The sequence below is a fragment of the Salvelinus fontinalis genome, unplaced genomic scaffold, assembly GCF_029448725.1.
Source record: "Salvelinus fontinalis isolate EN_2023a unplaced genomic scaffold, ASM2944872v1 scaffold_0182, whole genome shotgun sequence".
Classification (NCBI taxonomy): Eukaryota; Metazoa; Chordata; class Actinopteri; order Salmoniformes; family Salmonidae; genus Salvelinus; species Salvelinus fontinalis.
In genome coordinates, this window is record NW_026600391.1 from 225001 (window position 1) to 247102 (window position 22102).

Consider the following 22102-nt stretch of genomic DNA (forward strand, 5'->3'; position numbering starts at 1 on the left):
CCTGGTACAGAGAGCGCTCCCATTGGTGCGTATGTGGTAGAGGGGGTGTGTACCTGGTACAGAGAGCGCTCCCATTGGTGCGTATGTGGTAGAGGGAGGGCTGAGCGGCATCGATCTTCTGTTTCCTCTTCCCTTTATGAACGATGAACTTCCTCTTGAAGTGAGACAGGAACTTGAGATTCTCCTGCTGCTGGGTCATACGGACCACCTGCAGAGAACACAGAGATGAGGTACACCGAGAGTACAACACATTAGGAACCTCTAGATTAGGTACACCGAGAGTACAAAACATTAGGAACCTCTAGATTAGGTACACCGAGAGTACAAAACATTAGAAACCTCTAGATTAGGTACACCGAGAGTACAAAACATTAGGAACCTCTAGATTAGGTACACCGAGAGTACAAAACATTAGAAACCTCTAGATTAGGTACACCGAGAGTACAAAACATTAGGAACGTCTAGAATAGGTACACCGAGAGTACAAAACATTAGGAATGTCTAGAATAGGTACACCGAGAGTACAAAACATTAGGTACACCGAGAGTACAAAACATTAGGAGGGATGTCTCGTCCTACTGTCTGTCTGTGTGTGTGTGTGTGTGGGGGTGTGTGTGTGTACCTCCAGTTTCCCAGGGAAGAGACTCTCAAACTTCTTCTGCAGAGAGAAGGTGAAAGTGAGCCAGCCCATGTTGGAGGCCTGCCTGCCCTGCCAGAAATACACAACACACTGGAAGTCTTCCTCCACCCTCTCCTCCTCCTCTTCCTCTCCTCCGTGGTGGCCGTGTCTCTCCTTCTTCTCCTTGTCCTCATCATCGTATTCTACCGGCACCCAGTACCTACACAGACACACACAAAATTAGTGTCAACATTTCATTCAGTCCATAGTATGTAGTAAAGGGATCATTTACAGAAAAACACACAGAGAGACGGACCCACAGTCCTGAGACAGACCTACAGTCCTCCCGCAGTCCTGAGACAGACCCGCAGTCCTGAGACAGACCCGCAGTCCTGAGACAGACCCGCAGTCCTGAGACAGACCCGCAGTCCTGAGACAGACCCGTAGTTCCTGAGACAGACCCGTAGTTCCTGAGACAGACCCGTAGTTCCTGAGACAGACCCGTAGTCCTGAGACAGACCCGCAGTCCTGAGACAGACCCGCAGTCCTCCTACAGTCCTGAGACAGACCTACAGTCCTGAGACAGACCTACAGTCCTGAGACAGACCTACAGTCCTGAGACAGACCTACAGTCCTCCTAAGTCCTGAGACAGACCTACAGTCCGACAATCCTGAGACAGACCTACAGTCCTCCTACAGACCCACAGTCCTCCTACAGACCGACAATCCTGAGACAGACCCGCAGTCCTGAGACAGACCCGCAGTCCTGAGACAGACATACAGTCCTCCTACAGTCCTCCTACAGTCCTGAGACAGACCCGCAGTCCTCCTACAGTCCTGAGACAGACCTACAGTCCTCCTACAGTCCTGAGACAGACCTACAGTCCTGAGACAGACCTACAGACCTACAGACCTCCTACAGTCATGAGACAGACCTACAGACCTCCTACAGTCCTGAGACAGACCTCCTACAGTCCTGAGACAGACCTCCTACAGTCCTGAGAGAGACCTCCTACAGTCCTGAGACAGACCTCCTACAGTCCTGAGACAGACCTCCTACAGTCCTGAGACAGACCTCCTACAGTCCTGAGACAGACCTCCTACAGTCCTGAGACAGACCTCCTACAGTCCTGAGACAGACCTCCTACAGTCCTGAGACAGACCTCCTACAGTCCTGAGACAGTCCTCCCAAAGTCCTGAGAAAGACCCACAGCCCTCCTACAGTCCTGAGACAGACCCGCAGTCCTCCTACAGTCCGACAATCCTGAGACAGACCTACAGACCTCCTACAGTCCTGAGACAGACCTCCTACAGTCCTGAGACAGACCTCCTACAGTCCTGAGAGAGACCTCCTACAGTCCTGAGACAGACCTCCTACAGTCCTGAGACAGACCTCCTACAGTCCTGAGACAGACCTCCTACAGTCCTGAGACAGACCTCCTACAGTCCTGAGACAGTCCTCCCAAAGTCCTGAGAAAGACCCACAGCCCTCCTACAGTCCTGAGACAGACCCGCAGTCCTCCTACAGTCCGACAATCCTGAGACAGACCTACAGTCCTCCTACAGTCCTCCCAAAGTCCTGAGACAGACCTACAGTCCTGAGACAGACCCACAGTCCTCCTACAGTCCTGAGACAGACCTACAGTCCTCCTAAGTCCTCCTAAGCAGTCCTGTGTGTGTGTGTGTGTGTGTGTGTGTGTGTGTGTGTGTGTGTGTGTGTGTGTACCTGCAGAGGAAGACGTAGCAGTCCTGTGTGTGTGTGTGTGTGTGTGTGTGTGTGTGTGTTTGTGTGTACCTGCAGAGGAAGACGTAGCAGTCCTGTGTGTGTGTGTGTGTGTGTGTGTGTGTGTGTGTGTACCTGCAGAGGAAGACGTAGCAGTCCTGTGTGGTGTGTGTGTGTGTGTGTGTGTGTGTGTGTGTGTGTGTGTGTGTGTGTGTGTGTGTGTGTGTACCTGCAGAGGAAGACGTAGCAGTCCTGTGTGTGGAAGTGTCCAAACTCCTCCTCCGGCAGACGAGCAAACTTCTTCCCCTCCAACACGAATCCCTCCATTCCATCCAGATCCTCATTCCAGTCCTCCATCATCTGCTCTGCCTGGAGAGAGGAGGAGGGGGGGAGGGAGGAGGGAGGAGGGGGGGAGAGGAGAGGAGGAGGAGAGGAGGAGGGGGGGAGGAGGAGAGAGGAGGGGAGGGAGGGGGGGAGGAGAGAGGGGGAGGGGGAGAGGAGGGAGGGGGGGAGGAGAGAGGGGGAGGGGGGGGGGAGAGGAGGGAGGGGGGGAGGAGGGAGGAGGGGGGGAGAGGAGAGGAGGAGGAGAGGAGGAGGGGGGGAGGAGGAGAGAGGAGGAGGGAGGAGGAGGTGGGGGAGAGGGAGGAGGAGGGAGGGAGGGAGGGGGGAGAGAACATGAAAAAGTAATAACTAATAACATTATTATTAGACATTATGGATCTACTTTGTAGCGCCAGTGGACAGAACGGCAGAGACGGGGTTGTCTGGGGAGGAAGAGAGCTGTTTACCTCAGTGAGGGCCATGGGGGGTTGTCTGGGGAGGAAGAGAGCTGTTTACCTCAGTGAGGGCCATGGGGGGGTTGTCTGGGGAGGAAGAGAGCTGTTTACCTCAGTGAGGACCATGGGGGGTTGTCTGGGGAGGAAGAGAGCTGTTTACCTCAGTGAGGACCATGGGGGGTTGTCTGGGGAGGAAGAGAGCTGTTTACCTCAGTGAGGACCATGGGAGGTTGTCTGGGGAGGAAGAGAGCTGTTTACCTCAGTGAGGACCATGGGGGGTTGTCTGGGGAGGAAGAGAGCTGTTTACCTCAGTGAGGACCATGGGGGGGGGTTGTCTGGGGAGGAAGAGAGGTGTTTACCTCAGTGAGGGCCATGGGGGGTTGTCTGGGGAGGAAGAGAGCTGTTTACCTCAGTGAGGACCATGGGGGGTTGTCTGGGGAGGAAGAGAGCTGTTTACCTCAGTGAGGACCATGGGGGGTTGTCTGGGGAGGAAGAGAGCTGTTTACCTCAGTGAGGACCATGGGGGGGTTGTCTGGGGAGGAAGAGAGCTGTTTACCTCAGTGAGGACCATGGGAGGTTGTCTGGGGAGGAAGAGAGCTGTTTACCTCAGTGAGGACCATGGGGGGGTTGTCTGGGGAGGAAGAGAGCTGTTTACCTCAGTGAGGACCATGGGAGGTTGTCTGGGGAGGAAGAGAGCTGTTTACCTCAGTGAGGACCATGGGGGGTTGTCTGGGGAGGAAGAGAGCTGTTTACCTCAGTGAGGACCATGGGGGGTTGTCTGGGGAGGAAGAGAGCTGTTTACCTCAGTGAGGACCATGGGAGGTTGTCTGGGGAGGAAGAGAGCTGTTTACCTCAGTGAGGACCATGGGGGGTTGTCTGGGGAGGAAGAGAGCTGTTTACCTCAGTGAGGACCATGGGGGGTTGTCTGGGGAGGAAGAGAGCTGTTTACCTCAGTGAGGACCATGGGAGGTTGTCTGGGGAGGAAGAGAGCTGTTTACCTCAGTGAGGACCATGGGGGGTTGTCTGGGGAGGAAGAGAGCTGTTTACCTCAGTGAGGACCATGGGAGGTTGTCTGGGGAGGAAGAGAGCTGTTTACCTCAGTGAGGACCATGGGGGGTTGTCTGGGGAGGAAGAGAGCTGTTTACCTCAGTGAGGACCATGGGGGGTTGTCTGGGGAGGAAGAGAGCTGTTTACCTCAGTGAGGACCATGGGAGGTTGTCTGGGGAGGAAGAGAGCTGTTTACCTCAGTGAGGACCATGGGGGGTTGTCTGGGGAGGAAGAGAGCTGTTTACCTCAGTGAGGACCATGGGGGGTTGTCTGGGGAGGAAGAGAGCTGTTTACCTCAGTGAGGACCATGGGAGGTTGTCTGGGGAGGAAGAGAGCTGTTTACCTCAGTGAGGACCATGGGGGGTTGTCTGGGGAGGAAGAGAGCTGTTTACCTCAGTGAGGACCATGGGGGGTTGTCTGGGGAGGAAGAGAGCTGTTTACCTCAGTGAGGACCATGGGGGGTTGTCTGGGGAGGAAGAGAGCTGTTTACCTCAGTGAGGACCATGGGGGGTTGTCTGGGGAAGAAGAGAGCTGTTTACCTCAGTGAGGGCCATGGGGGGTTGTCTGGGGAGGAAGAGAGCTGTTTACCTCAGTGAGGACCATGGGGGGTTGTCTGGGGAAGAAGAGAGCTGTTTACCTCAGTGAGGACCATGGGAGGTTGTCTGGGGAGGAAGAGAGCTGTTTACCTCAGTGAGGACCATGGGGGGTTGTCTGGGGAGGAAGAGAGCTGTTTACCTCAGTGAGGACCATGGGAGGTTGTCTGGGGAGGAAGAGAGCTGTTTACCTCAGTGAGGACCATGGGGGGTTGTCTGGGGAGGAAGATAGCTGTTTACCTCAGTGAGGACCATGGGGGGTTGTCTGGGGAGGAAGAGAGCTGTTTACCTCAGTGAGGACCATGGGGGGTTGTCTGGGGAGGAAGAGAGCTGTTTACCTCAGTGAGGACCATGGGGGGTTGTCTTGGGAGGAAGAGAGCTGTTTACCTCAGTGAGGACCATGGGGGGTTGTCTGGGGAGGAAGAGGGCGGTGAGGTGTTTACCTCAGTGAGGGCCATGGGGGGTTGTCTGGGGAGGAAGAGGGCTGTTTACCTCAGTGAGGACCATGGGGGGTTGTCTGGGGAGGAAGAGAGCTGTTTACCTCAGTGAGGGCCATGGGGGGTTGTCTGGGGAGGAAGAGAGCTGTTTACCTCAGTGAGGGCCATGGGGGGTTGTCTGGGGAGGAAGAGGGCGGTGAGGTGTTTACCTCAGTGAGGACCATGGGGGGTTGTCTGGGGAGGAAGAGAGCTGTTTACCTCAGTGAGGACCATGGGGGGTTGTCTGGGGAGGAAGAGAGCTGTTTACCTCAGTGAGGACCATGGGGGGTTGTCTGGGGAGGAAGAGAGCTGTTTACCTCAGTGAGGACCATGGGGGGTTGTCTGGGGAGGAAGAGAGCTGTTTACCTCAGTGAGGGTCATGGGAGGTTGTCTGGTGAGGAAGAGAGCTGTTTACCTCAGTGAGGACCATGGGGGGTTGTCTGGGGAGGAAGAGAGCTGTTTACCTCAGTGAGGACCATGGGGGGTTGTCTGGGGAGGAAGAGAGCTGTTTACCTCAGTGAGGACCATGGGGGGTTGTCTGGGGAGGAAGAGAGCTGTTTACCTCAGTGAGGACCATGGGGGGTTGTCTGGGGAGGAAGAGAGCTGTTTACCTCAGTGAGGGTCATGGGAGGTTGTCTGGGGAGGAAGAGGGCGGTGAGCTGTTTACCTCAATGACGACCATGGGGGGTTGTCTGGGGAGGAAGAGGGCGGTGAGGTGTTTACCTCAGTGAGGGCCATGGGGGGTTGTCTGGGGAAGAAGAGAGCTGTTTACCTCAGTGAGGGCCATGGGGGGTTGTCTGGGGAGGAAGAGAGCTGTTTACCTCAGTGAGGACCATGGGGGGTTGTCTGGGGAGGAAGAGGGCGGTGAGGTGTTTACCTCAGTGAGGGCCATGGGGGGTTGTCTGGGGAAGAAGAGAGCTGTTTACCTCAGTGAGGACCATGGGGGGTTGTCTGGGGAGGAAGAGAGCTGTTTACCTCAGTGAGGACCATGGGGGGTTGTCTGGGGAGGAAGAGAGCTGTTTACCTCAGTGAGGACCATGGGGGGTTGTCTGGGGAGGAAGAGAGCTGTTTACCTCAGTGAGGGCCATGGGAGGTAGTCTGGGGAGGAGGAGAGCTGTTTACCTCAGTGAGGACCATGGGGGGTTGTCTGGGGAGGAAGAGAGCTGTTTACCTCAGTGAGGACCATGGGGGGTTGTCTGGGGAGGAAGAGAGCTGTTTACCTCAGTGAGGGCCATGGGAGGTAGTCTGGGGAGGAAGAGAGCTGTTTACCTCAGTGAGGGCCATGGGAGGTAGTCTGGGGAGGAAGAGAGCTGTGAGGTGTTTACCTCAGTGAGGACCATGGGGGGTTGTCTGGGGAAGAAGAGGGCTGTGAGGTGTTTACCTCAGTGAGGGCCATGGGGGGTTGTCTGGGGAGGAAGAGAGCTGTGAGCTGTTTACCTCAGTGAGGGCCATGGGGGGTTGTCTGGGGAGGAAGAGAGCTGTGAGGTGTTTACCTCAGTGAGGACCATGGGGGGTTGTCTGGGGAGGAAGAGAGCTGTTTACCTCAGTGAGGGCCATGGGGGGTTGTCTGGGGAGGAAGAGAGCTGTTTACCTCAGTGAGGACCATGGGGGGTTGTCTGGGGAGGAAGAGGGCGGTGAGCTGTTTACCTCAGTGAGGGCCATGGGGGGTTGTCTGGGGAAGAAGAGAGCTGTTTACCTCAGTGAGGGCCATGGGGGGTTGTCTGGGGAGGAAGAGAGCGGTTTACCTCAGTGAGGACCATGGGGGGTTGTCTGGGGAGGAAGAGGGCTGTTTACCTCAGTGAGGGCCATGGGGGGTTGTCTGGGGAGGAAGAGAGCTGTTTACCTCAGTGAGGGCCATGGGGGGTTGTCTGGGGAGGAAGAGAGCTGTTTACCTCAGTGAGGACCATGGGGGGTTGTCTGGGGAGGAAGAGGGCGGTGAGGTGTTTACCTCAGTGAGGGCCATGGGGGGTTGTCTGGGGAAGAAGAGAGCTGTTTACCTCAGTGAGGGCCATGGGGGGTTGTCTGGGGAGGAAGAGAGCTGTTTACCTCAGTGAGGACCATGGGGGGTTGTCTGGGGAGGAAGAGGGCGATGAGGTGTTTACCTCAGTGAGGGCCATGGGGGGTTGTCTGGGGAAGAAGAGAGCTGTTTACCTCAGTGAGGGCCATGGGGGGGTTGTCTGGGGAGGAAGAGAGCTGTTTACCTCAGTGAGGGCCATGGGGGGTTGTCTGGGGAGGAAGAGAGCTGTTTACCTCAGTGAGGACCATGGGGGGTTGTCTGGGGAGGAAGAGAGCTGTTTACCTCAGTGAGGGCCATGGGGGGTTGTCTGGGGAGGAAGAGAGCTGTTTACCTCAGTGAGGGCCATGGGGGGTTGTCTGGGGAGGAAGAGAGCTGTTTACCTCAGTGAGGGTCATGGGAGGTTGTCTGGGGAGGAAGAGAGCTGTTTACCTCAGTGAGGGCCATGGGGGGTTGTCTGGGGAGGAAGAGAGCTGTTTACCTCTGAGGGCCATGGGGGGTTGTCTGGTGAGGAAGAGAGCTGTTTACCTCAGTGAGGGCCATGGGGGGTTGTCTGGGGAGGAAGAGAGCTGTTTACCTCAGTGAGGGCCATGGGGGGTTGTCTGGGGAGGAAGAGGGCGGTGAGGTCAGCCTTCATCTCGTCTTTCTTCTCAGCATCCTTCTTCACCTGAGACAGACAAGACAGGTCACACCTTTTAAAGACTTTACTTGAATCCACCAATCAGATGTACAAAAACAGGATCCAAACATGTCAAAGGTCCCTGTCTGCATGGTACTAAAGTGCTTTACTCAAAGCCAGTGGCATGTCGTTAGTAAAGATTGAAAAAAGTAAAAGGGGCCTAGACAGCTGCCCTGGGGAATTCCAGATTCTACCAGTAAGGGGCCTAGACAGCTGCCCTGGGGAATTCCAGATTCTACCAGTAAGGGGCCTAGACAGCTGCCCTGGGGAATTCCAGATTCTACCAGTAAGGGGCCTAGACAGCTGCCCTGGGGAATTCCAGATTCTACCAGTAAGGGGCCTAGACAGCTGCCCTGGGGAATTCCAGATTCTACCAGTAAGGGGCCTAGACAGCAGCCCTGGGGAATTATTGATTCTACCAGTAAGGGGCCTATACAGCTGTCCTGGGGAATTCCTGATTCTACCAGTAAGGGGCCTAGACAGCTGCCCTGGGGAATTCCTGATTCTACCAGTAAGGGGCCTAGACAGCTGTCCTGGGGAATTCCAGATTCTACCAGTAAGGGGCCTAGACAGCTGCCCTGGGGAATTCCTGATTCTACCAGTAAGGGGCCTAGACAGCTGCCCTGGGGAATTCCTGATTCTACCAGTAAGGGGCCTAGACAGCTGCCCTGGGGAATTTCTGATTCTACCAGTAAGAGGCCTAGACAGCTGTCCTGGGGAATTCCAGATTCTACCAGTAAGGGGCCTAGACAGCTGCCCGGGGGAATTCCAGATTTTCTACCAGTAAGGGGCCTAGACAGCTGCCCGGGGGAATTCCAGATTCTACCAGTAAGGGGCCTAGACAGCTGTCCTGGGGAATTCCTGATTCTACCAGTAAGGGGCCTAGACAGCTGCCCTGGGGAATTCCTGATTCTACCAGTAAGGGGCCTAGACAGCTGCCCTGGGGAATTCCAGATTCTACCAGGAAGGGGCCTAGACAGCTGCCCTGGGGAATTCCTGATTCTACCAGTAAGGGGCCTAGACAGCCGTCCTGGGGAATTCCAGATTCTACCAGTAAGGGGCCTAGACAGCTGCCCTGGGGAATTCCAGATTCTACCAGTAAGGGGCCTAGACAGCCGCCCTGGGGAATTCCAGATTCTACCGTTAAGGGGCCTAGACAGCTGCCCTGGGGAATTATTGATTCTACCAGTAAGGGGCCTAGACAGCTGCCCTGGGGAATTCCAGATTCTACCAGTAAGGGGCCTAGACATCTGCCCTGGGGAATTCCTGATTCTACCAGTAAGGGGCCTAGACAGCTGCCCTGGGGAATTATTGATTCTACCAGTAAGGGGCCTAGACAGCTGCCCTGGGGAATTCCAGATTCTACCAGTAAGGGGCCTAGACAGCTGCCCGGGGGAATTCCAGATTCTACCAGTAAGGGGCCTAGACAGCTGCCCTGGGGAATTATTGATTCTACCAGTAAGGGGCCTAGACAGCTGCCCTGGGGAATTCCAGATTCTACCAGTAAGAGGCCTAGACAGCTGCCTTGGGGAATTCCAGATTCTACCAGTAAGGGGCCTAGACAGCTGCCCTGGGGAATTCCTGATTCTACCAGTAAGGGGCCTAGACAGCTGCCCTGGGGAATTCCTGATTCTACCAGTAAGGGGCCTAGACAGCTGCCCTGGGGAATTCCTGATTCTACCAGTAAGGGGCCTAGACAGCCGTCCTGGGGAATTCCTGATTCTACCAGTAAGGGGCCTAGACAGCTGCCCGGGGGAATTCCTGATTCTACCAGTAAGGGGCCTAGACAGCTGCCCTGGGGAATTCCAGATTCTACCAGTAAGGGGCCTAGACAGCTGCCCTGGTGAATTCCTGATTCTACCAGTAAGGGGCCTAGACAGCTGCCCTGGTGAATTCCTGATTCTACCAGTAAGGGGCCTAGACAGCTGCCCTGGGGAATTCCAGATTCTACCAGTAAGGGGCCTAGACAGCTGCCCTGGGGAATTCCAGATTCTACCAGTAAGGGGCCTAGACAGCTTCCCTGGGGAATTCCAGATTCTACCAGTAAGGAGCCTAGACAGCTGCCCTGGGGAATTCCTGATTCTACCAGTAAGGGGCCTAGACAGCTGTCCTGGGGAATTCCAGATTCTACCGTTAAGGGGCCTAGACAGCTGTCCTGGGGAATTCCAGATTCTACCGGTAAGGGGCCTAGACAGCTGCCCTGGGGAATTCCAGAATCTACCAGTAAGGGGCCTAGACAGCTGCCCTGGGGAATTCCAGAATCTACCGGTAAGGGGCCTAGACAGCTGTCCTGGGGAATTCCTAATTCTACCAGTAAGGGGCCTAGACAGCTGCCCTGGGGAATTCCAGATTCTACCAGTAAGGGGCCTAGACAGCTGCCCTGGGGAATTCCAGATTCTACCAGTAAGGGGCCTAGACAGCTGTCCTGGGGAATTCCTGATTCTACCAGTAAGGGGCCTAGACAGCTGCCCTGGGGAATTCCTAATTCTACCGGTAAGGGGCCTAGACAGCTGCCCTGGGGAATTCCAGAATCTACCGGTAAGGGGCCTAGACAGCTGCCCTGGGGAATTTCTGATTCTACCAGTAAGGGGCCTAGACAGCTGCCCTGGGGAATTCCTGATTCTACCAGTAAGGGGCCTAGACAGCTGCCCTGGGGAATTCGATTCTACCAGTAAGGGGCCTAGACAGCTGCCCTGGGGAATTCCAGATTCTACCAGTAAGGGGCCTAGACAGCTGCCCTGGGGAATTCCAGATTCTACTACTAAGGGGCCTAGACAGCTGCCCTGGGGAATTCCTGATTCTACCAGTAAGGGGCCTAGACAGCTGCCCTGGGGAATTCCAGATTCTACCAGTAAGGGGCCTAGACAGCTGCCCTGGGGAATTCCTGATTCTACCAGTAAGGGGCCTAGACAGCTGCACTGGGGAATTCCAGATTCTACCGGTAAGGGGCCTAGACAGCTGCCCTGGGGAATTCCAGATTCTACCAGTAAGGGGCCTAGACAGCTGCCCTGGGGAATTCCAGATTCTACCAGTAAGGGGCCTAGACAGCTGCCCTGGGGAATTCCTGATTCTAGAGTTAGGGGTCAGGGTTCAAGGTTCAAGGTCAGGAGTTAAGGTCCTGAGTCAATCACACATCCAGGACAGCAGATGGCAGGGTTAGAGTTAGGGGTCAGGGTTAAAGGTCAGGAGTTCAGGCACCATCAAGTAGCAAAGTAAAGAATCCTTAGTAGAGCTACACCAGCTAGGCGATAGAGGGAGCTAGCTAGCATACATCCCTACACCAAGCTAGGTGATAGAGGTAGCTAGCTAGCATACACCCCTACACAAAGCTAGTTGATAGACGGAGCTAGCTAACACACACCCCTACACCAAGCTAGTTGATAGAGGGAGCTAGCTAGCATACACCCCTACACCAAGCTAGTTGAAAGAGGGAGCTAGCTAGCATACGCCCCTACACCAAGCTAGCTGATAGAGGGAGCTAGCTAACACACCCCCCTACACAACACACACACCTTCCCCTGTAGCTAGCTAACACACACCCCTACACAACAGGTTGTGTTACTCACCTTCCCTTGTAATCCTTGCTGCTGCTCTACACTCTCAGCTGCTCTGGTGTAGTCCACCTTCAGGACATCATCCCAGTTCTGAAACTTAGACTTAAACACCTGGAGAGACAGAGAGAGAGACAGAGAGAGAGACAGAGAGAGAGACAGAGAGAGAGACAGAGAGAGAGACAGAGAGAGAGACAGAGAGAGAGACAGAGAGAGAGCGAAAGAGAGAGCGAAAGAGAGAAAGAAAGAGAGAGGGAGAGAGGGAGACAGAGAGAGGAGAGAGAGAGGAGAGAGACAGAGAGAGAGAGACAGACAGAGAGAGAGAGAGACAGAGAGAGAGAGAGAGGAGAGAGACAGAGAGAGAGAGAGACAGAGAGACAGAGAGAGGAGAGAGAGACAGAGGAGAGAGGGAGAGGAGAGCTTCAGTTGGGTTAATTAACTCTTCCTCGTTGTGTTCGCTAATCCAAGTTTATTATTTTAAAAGGCTAATTGATCAAAAACCTTTTTGCAACAAGGCACTAAAGTAAAACTGCAAAAAATGTGTCAAAGAAATTAACTTTTTGTAATTTTTTTAGGCAAATCCAATACAACAAATCACTGAGTACCACTCTTCATATTTTCAAACATGGTGGTGGCTGCATCATGTTATGGGTATGCTTGTCATCGGCAAGGACTAGGGAGTTTTTTAGGATAAAAAGAAACAGAATAGAGCCAAGCACAGACAAAATCCTCGAGGAAAACCTGGTTCAGTCTGTTTCCCAGCAGACACTGGGAGACCTTTCAGCAGGACAATAACCCACAACACAAGGCTGGGATTTAAAACCTACAGGAGGATTTCTCTCCAGGAACAGGGTTGGAGTTAAAACCTACAGGAGGGTCTCTCTCCAGGAACAGGGTTGGAGTTAAAACCTGGTAACAGTAGCGTGTTTGGGGAGGTGCAGGGTCTCTACCTACCTGGCACTCTGTCCCCTCCAGGTTCCTGGTAACAGTAGCGTGTTTGGGGTAGGGTCTCTACCTACCTGGCACTCTGTCCCCTCCAGGTTCCTGGTAACAGTAGCGTGTTTGGGGTAGGGTCTCTACCTACCTGGCACTCTGTCCCCTCCAGGTTCCTGGTAACAGTAGCGTGTTTGGGGAGGGGCAGGGTCTCTACCTACCTGGCACTCTGTCCCCTCCAGGTTCCTGGTAACAGTAGCGTGTTTGGGGCGGGGTCTCTACCTACCTGACACTCTGTCCCCTCCAGGTTCCTGGTAACAGTAGCGTGTTTGGGGAGGTGCAGGGTCTCTACCTACCTGGCACTCTGTCCCCTCCAGGTTCCTGGTAACAGTAGCGTGTTTGGGGCAGGGTCTCTACCTACCTGGCACTCTGTCCCCTCCAGGTTCCTGGTAACAGTAGCGTGTTTGGGGCGGGGTCTCTACCTACCTGACACTCTGTCCCCTCCAGGTTCCTGGTAACAGTAGCGTGTTTGGGGAGGTGCAGGGTCTCTACTTACCTGGCACTCTGTCCCCTCCAGGTTCCTGGTAACAGTAGCGTGTTTGGGGCAGGGTCTCTACCTACCTGGCACTCTGTCCCCTCCAGGTTCCTGGTAACAGTAGCGTGTTTGGGGCAGGGTCTCTACCTACCTGGCACTCTGTCCCCTCCAGGTTCCTGGTAACAGTAGCGTGTTTGGGGAGGTGCAGGGTCTCTACCTACCTGGCACTCTGTCCCCTCCAGGTTCCTGGTAACAGTAGCGTGTTTGGGGCAGGGTCTCTACCTACCTGGCACTCTGTCCCCTCCAGGTTCCTGGTAACAGTAGCGTGTTTGGGGCGGGGTCTCTACCTACCTGACACTCTGTCCCCTCCAGGTTCCTGGTAACAGTAGCGTGTTTGGGGAGGTGCAGGGTCTCTACTTACCTGGCACTCTGTCCCCTCCAGGTTCCTGGTAACAGTAGCGTGTTTGGGGCAGGGTCTCTACCTACCTGGCACTCTGTCCCCTCCAGGTTCCTGGTAACAGTAGCGTGTTTGGGGCAGGGTCTCTACCTACCTGGCACTCTGTCCCCTCCAGGTTCCTGGTAACAGTAGCGTGTTTGGGGCGGGGTCTCTACCTACCTGGCACTCTGTCCCCTCCAGGTTCCTGGTAACAGTAGCGTGTTTGGGGCAGGGTCTCTACCTACCTGGCACTCTGTCCCCTCCAGGTTCCTGGTAACAGTAGCGTGTTTGGGGAGGTGCAGGGTCTCTACCTACCTGGCACTCTGTCCCCTCCAGGTTCCTGGTAACAGTAGCGTGTTTGGGGAGGTGCAGGGTCTCTACCTACCTGACACTCTGTCCCCTCCAGGTTCCTGGTAACAGTAGCGTGTTTGGGGAGGTGCAGGGTCTCTACCTACCTGACACTCTGTCCCCTCCAGGTTCCTGGTAACAGTAGCGTGTTTGGGGTAGGGTCTCTACCTACCTGGCACTCTGTCCCCTCCAGGTTCCTGGTAACAGTAGCGTGTTTGGGGAGGTGCAGGGTCTCTACCTACCTGGCACTCTGTCCCCTCCAGGTTCCTGGTAACAGTAGCGTGTTTGGGGTAGGGTCTCTACCTACCTGGCACTCTGTCCCCTCCAGGTTCCTGGTAACAGTAGCGTGTTTGGGGAGGGGCAGGGTCTCTACCTACCTGGCACTCTGTCCCCTCCAGGTTCCTGGTAACAGTAGCGTGTTTGGGGCGGGGTCTCTACCTACCTGACACTCTGTCCCCTCCAGGTTCCTGGTAACAGTAGCGTGTTTGGGGAGGTGCAGGGTCTCTACCTACCTGGCACTCTGTCCCCTCCAGGTTCCTGGTAACAGTAGCGTGTTTGGGGCAGGGTCTCTACCTACCTGGCACTCTGTCCCCTCCAGGTTCCTGGTAACAGTAGCGTGTTTGGGGCGGGGTCTCTACCTACCTGACACTCTGTCCCCTCCAGGTTCCTGGTAACAGTAGCGTGTTTGGGGAGGTGCAGGGTCTCTACTTACCTGGCACTCTGTCCCCTCCAGGTTCCTGGTAACAGTAGCGTGTTTGGGGCAGGGTCTCTACCTACCTGGCACTCTGTCCCCTCCAGGTTCCTGGTAACAGTAGCGTGTTTGGGGCAGGGTCTCTACCTACCTGGCACTCTGTCCCCTCCAGGTTCCTGGTAACAGTAGCGTGTTTGGGGAGGTGCAGGGTCTCTACCTACCTGGCACTCTGTCCCCTCCAGGTTCCTGGTAACAGTAGCGTGTTTGGGGCAGGGTCTCTACCTACCTGGCACTCTGTCCCCTCCAGGTTCCTGGTAACAGTAGCGTGTTTGGGGCGGGGTCTCTACCTACCTGACACTCTGTCCCCTCCAGGTTCCTGGTAACAGTAGCGTGTTTGGGGAGGTGCAGGGTCTCTACTTACCTGGCACTCTGTCCCCTCCAGGTTCCTGGTAACAGTAGCGTGTTTGGGGCAGGGTCTCTACCTACCTGGCACTCTGTCCCCTCCAGGTTCCTGGTAACAGTAGCGTGTTTGGGGCAGGGTCTCTACCTACCTGGCACTCTGTCCCCTCCAGGTTCCTGGTAACAGTAGCGTGTTTGGGGCGGGGTCTCTACCTACCTGGCACTCTGTCCCCTCCAGGTTCCTGGTAACAGTAGCGTGTTTGGGGCAGGGTCTCTACCTACCTGGCACTCTGTCCCCTCCAGGTTCCTGGTAACAGTAGCGTGTTTGGGGAGGTGCAGGGTCTCTACCTACCTGGCACTCTGTCCCCTCCAGGTTCCTGGTAACAGTAGCGTGTTTGGGGCAGGGTCTCTACCTACCTGACACTCTGTCCCCTCCAGGTTCCTGGTAACAGTAGCGTGTTTGGGGAGGTGCAGGGTCTCTACCTACCTGGCACTCTGTCCCCTCCAGGTTCCTGGTAACAGTAGCGTGTTTGGGGAGGTGCAGGGTCTCTACCTACCTGACACTCTGTCCCCTCCAGGTTCCTGGTAACAGTAGCGTGTTTGGGGCAGGGTCTCTACCTACCTGGCACTCTGTCCCCTCCAGGTTCCTGGTAACAGTAGCGTGTTTGGGGCAGGGTCTCTACCTACCTGGCACTCTGTCCCCTCCAGGTTCCTGGTAACAGTAGCGTGTTTGGGGAGGTGCAGGGTCTCTACCTACCTGGCACTCTGTCCCCTCCAGGTTCCTGGTAACAGTAGCGTGTTTGGGGCGGGGTCTCTACCTACCTGACACTCTGTCCCCTCCAGGTTCCTGGTAACAGTAGCGTGTTTGGGGCAGGGTCTCTACCTACCTGGCACTCTGTCCCCTCCAGGTTCCTGGTAACAGTAGCGTGTTTGGGGTAGGGTCTCTACCTACCTGGCACTCTGTCCCCTCCAGGTTCCTGGTAACAGTAGCGTGTTTGGGGAGGTGCAGGGTCTCTACCTACCTGGCACTCTGTCCCCTCCAGGTTCCTGGTAACAGTAGCGTGTTTGGGGCAGGGTCTCTACCTACCTGGCACTCTGTCCCCTCCAGGTTCCTGGTAACAGTAGCGTGTTTGGGGCAGGGTCTCTACCTACCTGGCACTCTGTCCCCTCCAGGTTCCTGGTAACAGTAGCGTGTTTGGGGCAGGGTCTCTACCTACCTGGCACTCTGTCCCCTCCAGGTTCCTGGTAACAGTAGCGTGTTTGGGGAGGTGCAGGGTCTCTACCTACCTGACACTCTGTCCCCTCCAGGTTCCTGGTAACAGTAGCGTGTTTGGGGCGGGGTCTCTACCTACCTGGCACTCTGTCCCCTCCAGGTTCCTGGTAACAGTAGCGTGTTTGGGGCAGGGTCTCTACCTACCTGACACTCTGTCCCCTCCAGGTTCCTGGTAACAGTAGCGTGTTTGGGGAGGTGCAGGGTCTCTACCTACCTGGCACTCTGTCCCCTCCAGGTTCCTGGTAACAGTAGCGTGTTTGGGGCAGGGTCTCTACCTACCTGGCACTCTGTCCCCTCCAGGTTCCTGGTAACAGTAGCGTGTTTGGGGCAGGGTCTCTACCTACCTGGCACTCTGTCCCCTCCAGGTTCCTGGTAACAGTAGCGTGTTTGGGGCGGGGTCTCTACCTACCTGGCACTCTGTCCCCTCCAGGTTCCTGGTAACAGTAGCGTGTTTGGGGCAGGGTCTCTACCTACCTGGCACTCTGTCCCCTCCAGGTTCCTGGTAACAGTAGCGTGTTTGGGGCAGGGTCTCTACCTACCTGGCACTCTGTCCCCTCCAGGTTCCTGGTAACAGTAGCGTGTTTGGGGAGGTGCAGGGTCTCTACCTACCTGGCACTCTGTCCCCTCCAGGTTCCTGGTAACAGTAGCGTGTTTGGGGCAGGGTCTCTACCTACCTGGCACTCTGTCCCCTCCAGGTTCCTGGTAACAGTAGCGTGTTTGGGGCAGGGTCTCTACCTACCTGGCACTCTGTCCCCTCCAGGTTCCTGGTAACAGTAGCGTGTTTGGGGCAGGGTCTCTACCTACCTGGCACTCTGTCCCCTCCAGGTTCCTGGTAACAGTAGCGTGTTTGGGGCAGGGTCTCTACCTACCTGGCACTCTGTCCCCTCCAGGTTCCTGGTAACAGTAGCGTGTTTGGGGAGGGGCAGGGTCTCTACCTACCTGGCACTCTGTCCCCTCCAGGTTCCTGGTAACAGTAGCGTGTTTGGGGAGGTGCGGGGTCTCTACCTACCTGGCACTCTGTCCCCTCCAGGTTCCTGGTAACAGTAGCGTGTTTGGGGAGGTGCAGGGTCTCTACCTACCTGGCACTCTGTCCCCTCCAGGTTCCTGGTAACAGTAGCGTGTTTGGGGCAGGGTCTCTACCTACCTGGCACTCTGTCCCCTCCAGGTTCCTGGTAACAGTAGCGTGTTTGGGGCAGGGTCTCTACCTACCTGGCACTCTGTCCCCTCCAGGTTCCTGGTAACAGTAGCGTGTTTGGGGCAGGGTCTCTACCTACCTGGCACTCTGTCCCCTCCAGGTTCCTGGTAACAGTAGCGTGTTTGGGGCAGGGTCTCTACCTACCTGGCACTCTGTCCCCTCCAGGTTCCTGGTAACAGTAGCGTGTTTGGGGCAGGGTCTCTACCTACCTGACACTCTGTCCCCTCCAGGTTCCTGGTAACAGTAGCGTGTTTGGGGCAGGGTCTCTACCTACCTGGCACTCTGTCCCCTCCAGGTTCCTGGTAACAGTAGCGTGTTTGGGGAGGTGCAGGGTCTCTACCTACCTGGCACTCTGTCCCCTCCAGGTTCCTGGTAACAGTAGCGTGTTTGGGGCAGGGTCTCTACCTACCTGGTACTCTGTCCCCTCCAGGTTCCTGGTAACAGTAGCGTGTTTGGGGCAGGGTCTCTACCTACCTGGCACTCTGTCCCCTCCAGGTTCCTGGTAACAGTAGCGTGTTTGGGGCAGGGTCTCTACCTACCTGGCACTCTGTCCCCTCCAGGTTCCTGGTAACAGTAGCGTGTTTGGGGCAGGGTCTCTACCTACCTGGCACTCTGTCCCCTCCAGGTTCCTGGTAACAGTAGCGTGTTTGGGGAGGTGCAGGGTCTCTACCTACCTGGCACTCTGTCCCCTCCAGGTTCCTGGTAACAGTAGCGTGTTTGGGGCAGGGTCTCTACCTACCTGGCACTCTGTCCCCTCCAGGTTCCTGGTAACAGTAGCGTGTTTGGGGCAGGGTCTCTACCTACCTGGCACTCTGTCCCCTCCAGGTTCCTGGTAACAGTAGCGTGTTTGGGGAGGGGCAGGGTCTCTACTTACCTGGCACTCTGTCCCCTCCAGGTTCCTGGTAACAGTAGCGTGTTTGGGGCAGGGTCTCTACCTACCTGGCACTCTGTCCCCTCCAGGTTCCTGGTAACAGTAGCGTGTTTGGGGAGGTGCAGGGTCTCTACCTACCTGGCACTCTGTCCCCTCCAGGTTCCTGGTAACAGTAGCGTGTTTGGGGCAGGGTCTCTACCTACCTGGCACTCTGTCCCCTCCAGGTTCCTGGTAACAGTAGCGTGTTTGGGGAGGTGCAGGGTCTCTACCTACCTGGCACTCTGTCCCCTCCAGGTTCCTGGTAACAGTAGCGTGTTTGGGGAGGTGCAGGGTCTCTACCTACCTGGCACTCTGTCCCCTCCAGGTTCCTGGTAACAGTAGCGTGTTTGGGGAGGTGCAGGGTCTCTACCTACCTGGCACTCTGTCCCCTCCAGGTTCCTGGTAACAGTAGCGTGTTTGGGGCGATGCAGCATAGTGCAGACTTCCTGTCCCAGCTTCAGGGCGGCTGCTCTCACCAGACGAGGAGACTTCCTCCCAATCCAGATAAACACATCAGACAGACAGTCCAGGATATACACTCCTTTAGTGTCCAGCAGGGTCTGGAGCTACAGACAGAGATATACAGACAGAGATGAGAGACAGACAGTCCAGGATGTACACTCCTTTAGTGTCCAGCAGGGTCTGGAGCTACAGACAGAGATATACAGACAGAGATGAGAGACAGACAGTCCAGGATATACACTCCTTTAGTGTCCAGCAGGGTCTGGAGCTACAGACAGAGATATACAGACAGAGATGAGAGACAGACAGTCCAGGATGTACACTCCTTTAGTGTCCAGCAGGGTCTGGAGCTACAGACAGAGATATACAGACAGAGATGAGAGACAGACAGTCCAGGATATACACTCCTTTAGTGTCCAGCAGGGTCTGGAGCTACAGACAGAGATAGACAGATAGAGATGAGAGACAGACAGTCCAGGATATACACTCCTTTAGTGTCCAGCAGGGTCTGGAGCTACAGACAGAGATATACAGACAGAGATGAGACCGACAGACAGTCCAGGATGTACACTCCTTTAGTGTCCAGCAGGGTCTGGAGCTACAGACAGAGATATACAGACAGATGAGAGACAGACAGTCCAGGATATACACTCCTTTAGTGTCCAGCAGGGTCTGGAGCTACAGACAGAGATATACAGACAGAGATGAGACCGACAGACAGTCCAGGATATACACTCCTTTAGTGTCCAGCAGGGTCTGGAGCTACAGACAGAGATATACAGACAGAGATGAGACCGACAGTCCAGGATATACACTCCTTTAGTGTCCAGCAGGGTCTGGAGCTACAGACAGAGATGAGACAGACAGACAGATGAGAGATATACAGACAGAGATGAGAGAATGACAGAGAGAGAGACAGACAGAGATGAGAGAATGACAGAGAGAGAGACAGACAGAGATGAGAGAATGACAGAGAGAGAGACAGACAGAGATGAGACAGACGAGAGATATACAGAGAGAGATTCGACAGACTGATTATAACAGAACAGTTTAACTACACCATAGTTACACCATAGTTACACCCTAGTTACACCATAGTTACACCATAGTTACCAGTCGTAGTTCCGGCAGTTTGTCCAGTTTGACCTTATCTTTGTGTTCCACTGACAGCTTGTAGTTGATCTGAGGGAGCTCCAGATAGCCCAGTCCCAGACCCACCTAAACAACAACAACAATATTAGCCCAGACCCACCTAAACAACAACAACATTAGCCCAGACCCACCTAAACAACAACAACAACATTAGCCCAGACCCACCTAAACAACAACAACAACATTAGCCCAGACCCACCTAAACAACAACAACAATATTAGCCCAGACCCACCTAAACAACAACATTAGCCCAGACCCACCTAAACAACAACATTAGCCCAGACCCACCTAAACAACAACAACATTAGCCCAGACCCACCTAAACAACAACAACATTAGCCCAGACCCACCTAAACAACAACAACATTAGCCCAGACCCACCTAAACAACAACAACATTAGCCCAGACCCACCTAAACAACAACATTAGCCCAGACCCACCTAAACAACAACATTAGCCCAGACCCACCTAAACAACAACAACATTAGCCCAGACCCACCTAAACAACAACAACATTAGCCCAGACCCACCTAGACAACAACAACATTAGCCCAGACCCACCTAGACAACAACAACAACATTAGCCCAGACCCACCTAAACAACAACATTAGCCCAGACCCACCTAAACAACAACATTAGCCCAGACCCACCTAAACAACAACAACATTAGCCCAGACCCACCTAAACAACAACAACAACATTAGCCCAGACCCACCTAAACAACAACATTAGCCCAGACCCACCTAAACAACAACATTAGCCCAGACCCACCTAAACAACAACAACATTAGCCCAGACCCACCTAAACAACAACAACATTAGCCCAGACCCACCTAAACAACAACAACAACATTAGCCCAGACCCACCTAAACAACAACAACAACATTAGCCCAGACCCACCTAAACAACAACAACAACATTAGCCCAGACCCACCTAAACAACATTAGCCCAGACCCACCTAAACAACAACAACATTAGCCCAGACCCACCTAGACAACAACAACAACATTAGCCCAGACCCACCTAAACAACAACATTAGCCCAGACCCACCTAAACAACAACAACATTAGCCCAGACCCACCTAGACAACAACAACAACATTAGCCCAGACCCACCTAAACAACAACATTAGCCCAGACCCACCTAAACAACAACAACAACATTAGCCCAGACCCACCTAAACAACAACAACATTAGCCCAGACCCACCTAAACAACAACAACATTAGCCCAGACCCACCTAAACAACAACAACATTAGCCCAGACCCACCTAAACAACAACAACAACATTAGCCCAGACCCACCTAAACAACAACAACAACATTAGCCCAGACCCACCTAAACAACAACAACAACATTAGCCCAGACCCACCTAAACAACAACAACAACATTAGCCCAGACCCACCTAAACAACAACAACAACATTAGCCCAGACCCACCTAAACAACAACAACAACATTAGCCCAGACCCACCTAAACAACAACAACAACATTAGCCCAGACCCACCTAAACAACAACATTAGCCCAGACCCACCTAAACAACAACATTAGCCCAGACCCACCTAAACAACAACATTAGCCCAGACCCACCTAAACAACAACATTAGCCCAGACCCACCTAAACAACAACAACAACATTAGCCCAGACCCACCTAAACAACAACATTAGCCCAGACCCACCTAAACAACAACAACAACATTAGCCCAGACCCACCTAAACAACAACAACAACATTAGCCCAGACCCACCTAGACAACAACAACAACATTAGCCCAGACCCACCTAAACAACAACATTAGCCCAGACCCACCTAAACAACAACATTAGCCCAGACCCACCTAAACAACAACAACAACATTAGCCCAGACCCACCTAAACAACAACAACATTAGCCCAGACCCACCTAAACAACAACAACATTAGCCCAGACCCACCTAGACAACAACAACAACATTAGCCCAGACCCACCTAAACAACAACAACAACATTAGCCCAGACCCACCTAAACAACAACATTAGCCCAGACCCACCTAAACAACAACAACATTAGCCCAGACCCACCTAAACAACAACAACATTAGCCCAGACCCACCTAGACAACAACAACAACATTAGCCCAGACCCACCTAAACAACAACATTAGCCCAGACCCACCTAAACAAGAACATTAGCCCAGACCCACCTAAACAACAACAACATTAGCCCAGACCCACCTAAACAACAACAACAACATTAGCCCAGACCCACCTAAACAACAACAACATTAGCCCAGACCCACCTAGA

The 22102-nt window shown here is 54.3% G+C and overlaps 1 protein-coding gene and 1 long non-coding RNA gene across 4 annotated transcripts in view; both read right to left on the minus strand.

Moving 5' to 3' along the window:
• Positions 1-22102, minus strand: part of LOC129844151 (protein flightless-1 homolog) — a 91325-nt gene that overhangs the window by 8128 nt on the left and 61095 nt on the right. For all 3 annotated transcript variants that reach the window (XM_055912562.1, XM_055912561.1, XM_055912560.1), the window contains exons 14-20: positions 19774-19878; positions 18573-18764; positions 11494-11592; positions 7826-7915; positions 2572-2711; positions 623-839; positions 54-208 (exon numbers count right to left, since the gene is read on the minus strand). In XM_055912562.1, the coding sequence (XP_055768537.1) occupies positions 54-208; positions 623-839; positions 2572-2711; positions 7826-7915; positions 11494-11592; positions 18573-18764; positions 19774-19878 (998 nt within the window). The remainder of the gene's footprint in view (positions 1-53; positions 209-622; positions 840-2571; positions 2712-7825; positions 7916-11493; positions 11593-18572; positions 18765-19773; positions 19879-22102) is intronic.
• Positions 13340-18549, minus strand: LOC129844152 (uncharacterized). Its single transcript, XR_008757921.1, has 3 exons — positions 14969-18549; positions 14569-14768; positions 13340-14368 (listed from the first exon to the last, which is right to left on the minus strand). It is a non-coding gene; the product is annotated as an uncharacterized LOC129844152 (long non-coding RNA).